The sequence below is a fragment of the Amblyomma mixtum genome, chromosome 10 (assembly GCF_055824585.1).
Source record: "Amblyomma mixtum isolate Tamu chromosome 10, ASM5582458v1, whole genome shotgun sequence".
NCBI classification, from domain to species: domain Eukaryota; kingdom Metazoa; phylum Arthropoda; class Arachnida; order Ixodida; family Ixodidae; genus Amblyomma; species Amblyomma mixtum.
This window is the reverse complement of record NC_143021.1, coordinates 21,449,168-21,462,898: the sequence shown is the minus strand read 5'-3', so window position 1 is coordinate 21,462,898 and position 13,731 is coordinate 21,449,168. Positions and strand designations below refer to the sequence as shown.

Genomic DNA, 13,731 nt, shown 5'->3' with positions numbered 1-13,731 from the left:
TTATTGTGAACATTGCTGATTTGTTGAAAATGAACAATCACTTTTAAATCTGAACAGTGCACATTTCTAACATGACATTCGTAAGGTTTGAACGCATTATATGATTGAAAACAACACAAACATTCTTGAACTATACAGTGCTTGCTTCGGTGTGTGCACCATTTCTTTCTGACTGTTGCTTTCGTACCCTAACACGGAGAGATATACTTATCGTTTAACAGTGTATAACAGCTCGGAGGAAAATATCTTTATCTGTTCTGTAGTGCGTGCCGGTACAGATTGGTCGCATTATAAGAGCATTACATGGTAATTCATGCGAAACTTTCGCCACGTGCGACACTCAGCCAAACATAGAAAGAGGTCTAATATTTTGCGTCAACGTTCAACTTTGCTCACTAGATATTTGAAATAAGGAACGGGTAATCGAGGAAGCAGAGTGAACGTTCGCAAAAAGTTTCTTATCATTCTGAAGGCATTATCTCTATTCATAACATCTCAGAATCAATGGCATGGAATATTCGCTCCGTTAACGCTGCTGTAGAAGCCGGTGTTTATTTACACTGTTCGTTATTATATGCGTAGTTAGGTGGCTCTAGTATACCAAATTAGTAGAAAACCATTCAAAATCAGATGAAGTACATAAACATTTTAGAGCTTATACTTAAAATCATAAGTGCTACAGATCATGTTCAGTGGAACATTCTCTATTGATAACCATAAACAGAATATTTGAACGAGCAAGCGCTACTTGCCAGCATTAACCCTAGGGTGGCACGCACAATTTACAAGAAGCTTACAGAATTTGCATCAAAGAACAGCTAGACACATCCTTATATTTTAATGCAAGAATGCATTTAAGACCTAGATCGTTCCATTCTAGCATCTGAGAAAAGTCCGTACCAATAAAAGGCTCCAGCAAATAAATTAAATCGCAACAAATTTCGCTCTTAACGAGTATCATCTTAAACCCTGAATTTATAATGCATACTGGAAATTAATTCCGCTTTGCTCCCTCCTTGCTACAAGTAACCAGGCCGCATGGCTTGGTTCTTGCTCGTATAGTTGAGCTTCACCGCTTTTCTAGAGACCAGAACGTCTTGGATTTTGAGGACAACGGTCCTATTTGCTATGCAGAGATTTACAGCTTCAGAGTTGTCATACGTGGTCTACTATGTGATTGAGAAGCAAACCATGGAGCGTGATTTTTTTTGTATAGACGGTTCGTTAAATTTAAAGAGGCAAATATTTCGTGCTTGTGGCTTAAGACATACTACTAATACTAATAGACCAGATGCCTTCTTTGTAATGCTTACATATTCGGAAATTATCAGCCTCTTTTCTCGATCATCCTTTGTTCTTTTAAAACCTGTCTGGCCAAACTGCGACTCGTCGCGGGTCGAAGTGCGGCTCACGAATCTCTGACTTTAACCCCCCACACAGCTTCCCCTGTCTAAAAGAGGTGCTTGCTTCAAGAATCGGGCATCGTAATGCAAGGGCAGAGTCAGCAATCGCTGCATGGCTGGTATTAACTGTTGCCACCAGCTTTATTCTAAAAAATGAAAAATTGCTGCGCCCCCTTTATATTGCGGCTGTCACCTGAAAAGATTATTATTTCATGGCTCTCTGCATATGCCTATCTGGTCACCCCTGGTTTCGAATATCGAATATCCACCTGTAACAGCCCTATCAAAAAATCTCACATATATGTGTCATATGTTGGTTGGTTTATGGGGTTTACCGTCCCAAAGCGACTAAGGCTATGAGAGACGCCGTAGTGGAGGGCTCCGGAAATTTCGACCACCTGGGGTACTTTAACGTGCACTGACATCGCACAGTACACGGGCCTCGAATTTCTCCTCCAAAGAAATTCAACCGCCGCGGCCGGGATCGAACCCGCGTCCTTCGGGCCAGCAGCCGAGCACCATAGCCACTGAGCCACCGCGGCGGCTTATATGTGTCATATGTGTCTGGTTCATACGAGATTATGGAATATGTGTCATATGTATGATGTGTGTCATATGTGTGATATGTGTCTGGTTTACAATTATTGGGAAAAGAAAGGGAAGGGCAGGGGTGGAATTATAAGGCAATTAACAATAAAATAGCTTTCATTGAAGTTAGTGAAATAAAGAAAGTAAAAAAAAAATTTCGGACCCGAAAAAAAAACTACGGATGGGTCTGAATTGGAACCACTGACCTAGAGATCTACAGCTCACTACACTAACACTACACCACGGCTGACACGGAAGACTGTTGCGTTATATTAGGATGACAAGACTTACGCTATGCTTCCCACTACTTTAGAATTCGACGGTTATGTGCGAGGTCAAATGTTTATTTGTAAGGTTTAAGGAGCTGAACTACAGCCGATTGCACTTCCACTGATATTGCGAATCTTGATGAGCTCTGTGATAAGCACTGAAAGATCTGATATTTGTATGTATTTTAATTTTCACAGCGCCTGCACCATTCATCGTAGTACTCTCATTGCGCACCTATTGTTAACTACAGTCGGAGCTCTTGCATAAAAATACCTGGCGTTATTCGCTCAACAGCTCAACTAGGCCCAGAAGGCAATATTTGCCTTCTACCTGAACGTTTATCCAAACACATTGGAAACGCCTAACGTCATACTGTTTGGATAGGCGCTGTTTACAAGAGGGCACAAGCAGAGAATCAGGGAGAAAAATATTTGAAACAGGCCAAGAGTTTTTTTTATGCGTTGGTTGGGCACTTGTTAATCGCTTGTTCATCCCTTCTTTTCCCCGTGTTTCAAACAAGGCCCACTCTATAAGAGGCACTCATCAGCGGCTACCGGTTTCGCACCAGATTGATGTAAGCTGATACGACGCATATCGGAGCTCTTGTGTACGCACGAGTGTCGCGTCTCAGTTGAGGTATGCCACATATGTAATAATTGCATACAAGTTACATTTCCGTAGCGCGTGAACTACTATATATGCAGCACATGTGTTCGTCTGTGACATTTGTGACGCGTATGAGCTCCTACGTGACACATATGAACTTGTATGAAGCATATGTGCTGATACGAGGCGCATTTGTCGACACATATGGCACATATGATGCCCATATAAGTCCATACGAGGCACATATGTGGCACATATGAACTCGTATGAAGCCTATATGTGTTCATATGAGGCACATATACTGACACATATAACTCATATGGGCTGCATACGAGTTCATATGAGGCACATATACTGACACATATAACTCATATGGGCTGCATACGAGTTCATGTGAGGCACATATACTGACACATATAACTCATATGGGCTGCATACGAGACACATATCTGACACATATAGCTCGTATGTAACACATATGGAATCATACGAGACACATATGAATTCACATGAGATTTTTCGATAGGGAGCTGACTAATTCCTTCCGCGTCGTCGAAATTCAGGAATCCGCCGAGAGTGAGAGGGATACTGCGCCTCAGTTTACCGGATGCCAGCTATTACCACCTGAACGCACTTTTCACCGTTTCTATAGAGCAAATCTTGTCCTAAGCGATGCTGGGCGACATTGCCGCAGTTTAGCGACAGCTTCATGGCAAAAAAAAAGCATCACGTCGATACAAAATTGCAGCTAGAAGGCAGGCACACAAATTAGATTCGGTAGTTAGCGTAAGCAGTTCGCCGCTTTGAGGATTGAGGGAACTGAAGAAGGAGCTCAAGGGATCACAATAAGCGAGGAAAAAACTTCCAGTAGTCAATGAACCGGAAGAAAAAGCTCAAGCAGAAGAGGACTTCAGAGGCAGTAAGCACAAAAAAGTATTAAATTTTCAGGATCCTTCAACAATACAGCGACGCAGAAACATGCATCGACGTCAAATTGGCCGTTCCCCTGATCATCTGCGGGAAATTCAGCACTGACAGCAATTGAAAACTATGGTATCAAGCTCAAAGATCAATTTTTTTGTTGCCATAGCAGTCAACAACCCACTGCAACCGACCTTCATTAGCGGCCACGACATCGACTGCTACATCGACTCGAGAAGAGCTGCTCGCGAAAAACACTTTTATTTTTGTCGTGCTCTCTAGCGAAGTAAGTATATTTGCAGGTTTGCCACATTTGCACCTCTCACCTCGTCTTTAGTTTTTCCCCTTAAGCCTTAAGATTCATCTGCGTACCCACAAGGAGCAGACCTCGGCTCTGTATCGAAAAAATAATCTTAAAGAACTTCTCAGTATGTGTCGTCGAAAAAACGCTGAATGTCTCTATAAACCAACTGCTCTGCAAGAGCAAACTGTGTTCGTTACTTCTAGCACAGTGAACAGTAGACCGCTGCTGGTGCGTGTTGGCAAAGGCACTCAGGTGAAAATCGTTTAGTCAAATTGGCTTAAAAGGCATGCGTTTAACAATGTGGCAAAATTCGCTCAGTAAGAAACATAGTTTCTATGCATACCATCTCCAACAAGAAGGGCGCCATCGAAGATTCAAGGCGGGTGCCCACAATGCAAGCGCTGATTCCCACCGTCCGATAATGTGTCGGGAACACCTCGGCAGCGAAGATCCACACCAAAGTCAATGAACTGTTTGCAAGCATCTTGCCCGTGATGGCGCACACTTGCCGTGGCACTACGGAGGCTGCAATCGTTCCAGAAAAGAAAAAACAGGGATGCTGATGGTGATTATTTTTTATTGATACAGGGCTGCCTGGCCAAGGAGTGTCAATGCACGAGGTATTTCCCACTAATAAAGGTGACATAAAATACCCATTTTCTCAGAATTTCGTGCCAGATGGAAGAGCATTAGGCGAGGGGGAAACTTGCACAGATTGTATAACCGGCGGGAACCAGTTGTCATACAGGATCGAACCCCGTACCTCCCGCATATGAGGCGGATGCTGAAAGCACTGGGAACAAAGACGAAAAAGAACAACGCGAAGAGCTAATTTGACGTCGCTCTGAATAAGAGTAACTTTCAGCCTTTCCTCTTCTAGATCCTGCTAGCATGAATGTAATACGGCGACTTCGCTTACAGCACCTCCGGTTCACTTCACTGGGAGACTTCCACGAAAGTTGCTCTGGCATCGCACTACTGCCTACCGAAATAAAAAAGCAATTCGGTACTGAATTTTCGTAGCGGCTAAAAGGTAACGGGATCTTTATCCTTTCGGTAATGCGTATTTCAGAAAAACTGAAGCAGTACGAAATGTCGATGCTGGTCGGAGCGTTTAGCGACTGTAGCTGGTAGTAGTGGCATTTACTGAGATTGCTGGACTAGCCTCGTGCAGTGAGCAATGATGATGTACGAAGCGGAAGGAAGGGGAGTGGAACCGGGGCATGGCACTAGGGGTGCAAGCTAAGAACCCGTTATGTATGGTCGCTGATCCATGCATTCATCTCCAGGCATATGAGGCGTGCTTCCCACTTCGCAGAAGCAGTGTGAAAGAGGGACAAGGATAAGAATAGGGAACTCGGGACATTATGCGTGCGTGGCGCTCTGGCTTAAGGGCATGGGTGACGTCACCTTTTCCGATGTGCTGCATCTGATGTTCTACAATGACACTGGAGCCGCATATACAGGAAACCTGGCCCTAAGGGAAAGAGAGGCCAATTGGAAGTTCGCTTGTATCAACGATTGTTGGTACTATGGCACACAAACATGACTTCTTGGAAAAAATGAGCTAAAGAAAATGGCGGACGTAAATAGACCAGACACCACAAGCGCTAATCTGCAACTGAGGGTTAATTCACAAAATGTAGAATAAGCACGTAGTCTGAAAATCTTTATGCAGAAGACAACAACCAAAGAGAAAAAATCAATGAGGCGTGTCTAGATATGAAAAATTCTATTTCATGCAGGCAACTTTTAGGTCACTAATTCATGTTTGCACGTTCTAGAGGCGTATCATATCTGTGAGAATGGACATACGTGTTAGTGACCCGTCAGTTGTCCTGCATGAAAGGGAGCTGTCATATCTCGAGGCGTCGAACTGATTTCTCTGCTTTCTTGTTTTGTGCACAACTATTTTTAGAGGACGTGCTTATTCTGCATTTTTTGAATGAAGGCTCAGTTGCGAGTTACCGCTTGTGGTGTCTGTTTTTTCTAGGTCCGTCAACTTTATGCGCTGTCTTTTTTCCCCAAAAGGTGGTACCAACAGGCTCAAATGTCGCTTTTAAAGCGAAAGGCTTATATGGCCCATACGCAAAGAAACACGGCATCGTTGTCTGCGGGCAGAAAAAGTGGTTCAGAAAGCAGCAGTAAAAAATTGCTTCTGCAGATGCGGGCAATTGACTAGCTGCTTGTTTGCGAATAAACGTGAACCTAGTGTATGTGTTGCCTGCTGACAGTATTCCAATGAGTAGGTGTAAAACCCGCACGTAATCTTAAGTGTCTTCAGTAATTTTACTGCACACGCGATACTTTGGCTTAAATCTTGGCTTGCCTAAGCCGGAAAACGCCAAAACGAAGCATAGAGAGTGTCACCTGTCATTATGTATAAATTTGCTGCGTCGACTCAGTTTTTTGGTGACGGACCCTAGGGCCAGTGTTACCCTACTGTTAGCCTCAAAGGCGTTATCGCAGATTAATTCTCTGCGTAAAGGCCACGAGTTTGAATGGAGTATAGGAAAACACTTGAACATAGTGTTTTCACGAATTGCGTCTTTCACTGCTGCGCGAATATCACCATACCGAGAAATGTCCACAGAATGAAATCTTACTAACAAAACTCTGCCGCTCCCGTAACCGAGAGTAGAGTAAGCATGAAATGTTTAAAGGCATAACACATTGGTTGTAGATGGTACTAGTCAAAATCTTGAAATGGCTCTAGTGTTCAACACACCACACCACACTCTTCTTGTTGCGTCGAAGCGATCGCCTGCAATAGTGCGGGCTTAGGTAGGCAGCCGCAAACCGTGGCGGCCTTGTCGCTTTCGGGAGTGGCCGCATAATCATGGCGTTGTCGGCAGGGGCGAGCAGTCTTCTGCTGTTGCATATCACTCGCAAAGCGATCGCTTTCCGCAAGACGCTTCCTACCTCTCCTTTCATCAGGCTCCATTGCTCGGCTTAAGCAGCTGTGACGGTGGCGGCATTAAAATGCAGGACGATGCAGAAGCGTACGCGGACACGACGAGATGCAGGCCTGGCAAGAATGTATATGCAGCGCGTTCGAATACTCCGCGAGCGTGCATACATCTGCCTGCCGAAGGGGGAAACGTCATGAGCTGAAGGCCCAGTGGCCGGTCTTTTACATGGGTGAATGTGGGACCCCAGCGCCATCCTTCGGGACGGCGCAGAAGCAGTTTTTCCGCCTAAAGCTCTTTTCGCCCTGGAGCTCACCTCTTGCTCTGAGCAGCCCTCTCTCAAAGCCCCTAACAGATCACGTATGAGTCTCGTTAAAGGGACACTGAGGAGAGCTCTATTAATATTTTTTTATAGCAAAATCCGATAGTTCGGCATTTCATGGCTGTGTTGCCACTTGGCCGGCAGCGAAAGATGCATTTATTTCTAAGAAATTTGGATTCGAAGTTGAAATAGTTTTTCCCGCCGCTCTGATTCAAACTTGGGATTCTGCTATGACGACACAGAACTAAGTGACGTGAAACATGACATTCACATGACGTAACACAGACTCCGTGATTTCTGGCAGCCAGCAGTGCGGCCCAGCAGCAGCCGAAAGGAAAGCTACCGCCGGCCGCACGTTGAAGGCATCTATCGGCTATTGCGGCCGTCGCTTCGTTTACATTTGCACCGGCGTTTTGCCAGCGTTACAATGGATACCGTTCTCGAAGTCGTCAACGAAGTTCTCGCAAATAGACGCCTTTAGCATACCGTGTACCTTGTTACCGTTAGCGGAATACCGGAGCCCCCATACCGCTGAGAGCAAGCGCTGATTGGTCCCGGCGCTGCAGGAGCGCGCGTAGCTATCGGGTACGTGGCGCCATCTGGCGACGTCAAGGAGATTTGCGCATGCAATTGCTGCGCCTCAGTGATTTGTAGCTTCTCGTGTCCTAGTGTTGCTAGAACTATTGGTTCTAGCAACACTGTTTTGTCCTATGACGCCATGAAGCTTGTACTTGCGAGTTTGGCCTGTGGCGGCGATACCTGTATTTTGGTTCTTGCTCTTTTCTATGTTACAGGAGCTTTGTTGTCAGTATGAATGGCGTTTTTGTAATCAGGAGCTGGTATTCTGTCGATGCAAGTCAAATTCAATTTCTCCTCAGTGTCCCTTTAAATCTCCTACGGTGCCCGGATGCTCTCTTTTCAGCTCCCGGATGTGTGGAATTCTGTGCCCGGATTAGTGGAATTCAGTGCCCCGATGTGGGCTTTCGGCCTCGGCGTGACGTCACCACACTGCCGACAACGGGTGCTAAAACCATTTCATGCTTAAAAAAGAAATAGCGAAGGACTTGTCCACAGTGTCGCTTTAAATTGTCAGTGTAGAAGCGCTAACGCACATACCACGGGACGGTATGGCATACTTCGGTTCCGTTTTACCTGCGTATGCCTGAGATTCGTTGATGTTGCGTATGCCTAAGATTTTGTGGTTCGTGTCAATGGATTGGGAAGGTTGGTATAAGAGGCATGCTAAACGCTAAACCAAGCTGGGGCCCCCCACATGTTCCGTAATCCTAAGCCGGCAAAAGCGACCCACACCAGCGTTAATTTAGCTGCCGGACATCCATGATGCACGGTCAAGTTCTGAATACGAAATCAGTTAAAGTTATGTCCATGCCAGCATTCGAGGCTCTCATATACCTGGAGGTAGGAGGGCCACGCTGAGTGCGCATGCGGCGGTGATGCCGTACACTGCGAACATAGTGGGTCGCCTGCGGAACCAGCGTATGCCCACGTAGCAGATGACCGTGACTGGCAGCTCAGCAGCCCCTCCGATCAAGGAAGACAAGTACGGGTCGCCACCTAGGCCGCTCAGAGAGAACTGTAGGCCGTAGAAGACTACGCCGCTCACCGCACTGCCAAGCAAACGATTGCTGTTAGCACACATCAAAGCACTTATGGGCTACGCTAGCATTGCGCTATTATTGGAACAGTCAATTGAGAGTCCACTAATTTTATAGCTGTGGAGTGACAAGTGAACAATCTCTGAACGTTCTTGAACGACTGTTCAGAAAATGTTAAAACGTGAGTCCTATATATTCGAGCTAGAGTAGGCCATGGTTAGCTATCTAAGCCGATCAACCAAAATTTATTTCGTCAAGTCAAAATACCAGATGGAAAGAAAACTACAGCCAACTAAATATGAACCATGCTTCGAAGTTTAGGAACATTCCTGGCGAAGCAAGAAGGCAAAGAAATTATGGTCACAAAATTGGACGGGACACCTAAGCTCCGCCTTACGGAATGACGCCACGGAGTTAATGAGGTAATGCACATATATACCGAGTTGGTCATTCTCAACTTTACATACATAGGTCCCTGGGAGGCCAAACACACACCACGCTTTCCACACTGGTGCAGCGGATTAGAAATGAACCACTGCCTTGCAATGTCAAGCGCTGCCACCGGTGAGGCTTGTGGTACCCAAATTGCTCTTCCCGAAAAACCCCTCCCGAGCATTTATCGTTCAAACGGCCTCAGTGTGCTCGGAATCCGGTGGGCAGGTTGGGATATCTCCACACGGGCACGTGACCTAGTTTGCTTCTCCATTGGGTGGACGCTTGGACCATCCTATTTTCCGCTCACAGCGCCGGCAGCGCCGACACCGGATTTTCTCGGCAATAGGGTTTTAACGTTATCGCATTAATGCAGTCTAGGCTTATGACGCGATAGCGTTAGCGAGCGCGTGTCGCAGAAAATCCGGCGTCGTCGGCGTTGTTGACTGTGAGCGAAAGATCCCCAAAGAAGGAACCAATAGGTAGGTGGGCTGCTAGGTCACGTGACTTTCTGGCGCCATCACACGCTGCACACTTCATGGCGAGCAAACTGCCCACCGTGGCAGGTGCGAGTTCAATTACTGATGGACCGCGAGAGGTTGCCGGGAAGAGAAAGCTGCATTGCACAACTCCCACCGGTAGCGGCACCTGGCAGCGATGGGCAGTGGCGCATCTCTTAATCACTGTACCACTGCGCTAGAAGTGGTATGGGGACTACCAGGGACCTAAAATTGTTAAGTACAGAATTAGGCGAAGAAAAGCTGCCCACTTCAATTTTTTGTTACCTTCCGAGGAAGCGCCGTATCACCGAAAACGGTCTCGCTGCGTGTGCCGTTGCCCTTCATATTATCCACCGCATTGGCTCAGGGGCTAGCCCGTTCTGCTGCAGAGCCAGTGGACGGCGCTGCAGTGCCGGCTGCGGTGGCTCTCTTTCAATGGAGGTGAAACGCCAAAAAACCCTTATATATGATTTGAATCCATGTTACAGATACCCACGCGATAGAAATTATACCGCAGCACTCCACTGAGCCTGCGATGTCTTCTTTCGTTCAGTCTCTTCTTCATCCACTTGATGGTTCTGATATACATTGCCAAGGCGACAAATACTGTGCGTTGGTTTACCGACAACCAATTATTACTATTGATAAGTATTAATAATGCTCCTGCTGCTGACGACGATGGTGATGATGTTATCAATCTATTCATTGGAACAAAGGCTGCTTTGTCCAAAGCGCGTCATGAAACGTATTTTCACTGCACAAGGTGTGGTCAGCGCTTGAACACCAGGTGAGGGGAAAACTTTTTTCGGCGGAAAAACGCCGGTGACCAAGAACATTTCGGGCGCCAAACCGGCACCTCGCGCATAAGAAATTGAAGATCAAAACACCTGGCCAGCGCTGTGGCCACATCTAAGAGAATAGTAGTCAAACAAGACACACGCCTACCTACAAGTTAATCACGTACTTTTTGATGAATTGGCATGAGTAGTTTCTGAATGCGAATTTGGACTCTGGAACGGAGAATTTTTTAATTATAGACATTTACAGTGCTGCTGGTTTCGGGAGATATGTTTTGGTTAACAATGTATTTTTTCAGGTAGCCGTATAATGCCATGGTTGAATCTAAACGCGATGTTTTTATTATGGATGTTTGCAATATTGCTGCCGCCAAGGATTATGCACAGAGATATTCGCCAATTCAGGACAGAATCAGAAATCATTTAACGCAAAATCCGTTTTTCAACAAAGGCCTTATGCTCTGTGTGTAGAACGAACACAGCGAAGCATTCTTTTAAAGAAGTTGCCGAAACATCTGCACAGCTCTCTCATGGAGCCTGGTAAAATTTTCTTAGGTGCCTCATCTGGGACAAGATTTTAATGCCTATTACAAATAAAGTTTCTTCTAAACAACCTTTATCTGCACCTCCCCAGCAGTTTTGAGTGCTTTTCCTCGTTCCCTTTCATGTTCTTCGCTGTTTCCCTGGCTACCATGTAAATGTATCTGACCTTGAGTGGTTTTTAATTATTCATTCTTTTGTTAGTTTCTTGAATTTTCCAATTACAACAATAGCCGCCTATTTCGCGACAAACAATATCTAGCACTTGAAATAACGAAGGATATCCTGAAGACCGCTGACGTTCTTCTCAGCTGTTTGCACATGAGTAAAAAATTCGGAAATTTCGCAAGGGTAGTTTACAATCGCAATGTTCTGGTATACTAAAATATTCCTTTCTTGCTACTCTTGATTATCCTTCTGCAGTCATTGCCACCGCGGTGGCTCAGTGGTTATGGCACTCGGCTGCTGACCGCAAAGACACAGGTTTTATCCCGGCCGCGGCGGTAGAAGTTCCGAATAACAGAACAAAATAAATTTCAGAAGAACAGAAGGTAGAATTTCGATGGAGGCGAAATTGCAGAGGCCTGTGTACTGTGCGATGTCAGTGCACATTAAAGAACTTCAGGCGGTTGAAATTTCCGAAGCCCTGCAGTACGGCGTCCCTAATAAACTGTGTCGTTTTCGGACGTTAAACCCCCATAAACCAAATGAAACCTTCTGCAATCAAAACTGTATTACAAATCTGTAAGACATTCTGCCACTCACGAGGCATAGACGAGTATGCAGGTGTAGGGAAACAACTTTCGACTTCTGACGAGGTCCAGGCAGCTGGCCTTTTTCTTCGCTTCCTCTTCTTCCTGAGGATTCCGAAGAGAAAATGATCCGAATAGCATGTGTGTGCAAAATTGATTTCATTTCATTTCTTGTTCCCTTAAAGGCCCCAAGGCATTACATAAGGTGGGGCATATTGGTTTACAACGGCGATGATAGGAACATGCATAACAATAAAAATAACAAACATACAAACAAACATAAAAGGGGTTGTACTCATATCAGGGTTTCCCAGCAGGTGATACATCATTCATTAAAAATATGTGAAGCAATACTCGCTACAAAGAGCGCAGAAGTGATCAAGATCTATGTGAGGTGAATTTTTATTTTCTCGCGGAATGTTTTGTGATCAGTGCATGTAGCGATGTCGTTAGGCAGTGAATTCCATAGTGCTATTGCGTTGGGGAAAAATTAATTGTTGTAAGCACTAATAGGTTCATGTTACTCTTGTAAACGGGCAATGTTTTTCTACAGTCAATAATTATTTCCTATTATTTCGCTATATTTCTCTTTTATGTCATGTAGGTTATAAATCTGTAGTGCCCCAGCTTAAATTAGGTGAACGCATCACGACTTATTTCGTATCGCTGCAGATTAATACAAGGTTTCCAATGTGTCTTATATCGAGCTGCATAAGAATCAACTTCTAATGCTGCATATATGCCAATAATTATTTGAGGCAGTTAAAAGGAAGTATTTTAAACGAAGTTTTTTTCAAAATATTTTACACAGCTCCTGTTTTCTACACTATTATCGTGTACCTAAATTTAGAGAATTCAGTCGTCATTTTGCTTATGCCGAAAAATTGTTCTGGCGGCGCTTAGATACGACGGTCTTTGCATACCTGTAAGATCTTCTTTCGGAGCTCTTCAAGCACTGAATCCATGTCTTCAATCACTTTCCCGTTCTTCGCACAGGCTTTGATTATCACACTTCTGGCAGCAGACATATTACCTGTCGCTATCAGCCACCGAGGAGATTCGGGAAGGTACCTGCATGTGTGATACATTTCGCCACATGCGGCGTCATTTACAGATTTTAGATAAATATCGGAGCTTTGAGTGCATTTTCAGTGCTACACATATGCGTCCCATCAGTGCCGAGCATATAGCGGCAACATACGACAAAACGAACGTCTCCCGTTGAATAGAGTGTCATGCACCAGCTTGCCTTATAAAGTATTGAACAGTTTATGTGATATAAAAAAAACAGTGTAAAGGAGAATTACTGCCACCCATTGAAGCCCAGAAACGTGAAGGAGAGATTTCTTCAACTTTGCCTGCGGTTATAAAACCAGGGTACAAACCGCAATCTTCTGTGAACTGTTGAAACGAAGCAACAAAATAGGACACAAAAAGAACAATGACGGCCGTTCTCAGCCAAGGAGGAGAGTAGCAAAAAAAGGAAGTTTAGTTAACGCCAGCTCTAAGGTACCGGACCCACAAAACTGCGTACGTAAATGCCGGATATATCAGGGAAGGCCATCGCTAAATGTTAGAAATAACTTTTTGAGCAGCAAAGGTGGATTCTCCAAGAGCACAGTAATACTGCTGCTGGGATACGTCCTGGTCTTCTTTTTCGTGTCCTTTTTTATATGCTGTTGATAAAATGGCTGAAATTTCAAGCTAGCAAGTAGCCTTATAAAATGCTTTCGGACAATATACAAATACTTTGACTGAGGCTGCAGAGATG

At 44.9% G+C, this 13,731-nt stretch overlaps 1 protein-coding gene across 1 annotated transcript in view; it reads right to left on the bottom strand.

Moving 5' to 3' along the window:
• The window catches only part of LOC149325320 (organic cation transporter protein-like), a 37,670-nt gene that overhangs the window by 12,291 nt on the left and 11,648 nt on the right, over positions 1-13,731 (bottom strand). Inside the window, exons 5-8 of the mRNA XM_089562515.1 lie at positions 12,884-13,031; positions 11,974-12,065; positions 8,737-8,951; positions 4,436-4,617 (exon numbers count right to left, since the gene is read on the bottom strand). Coding sequence (XP_089418641.1) covers positions 4,436-4,617; positions 8,737-8,951; positions 11,974-12,065; positions 12,884-13,031 — 637 coding nt within the window. The remainder of the gene's footprint in view (positions 1-4,435; positions 4,618-8,736; positions 8,952-11,973; positions 12,066-12,883; positions 13,032-13,731) is intronic.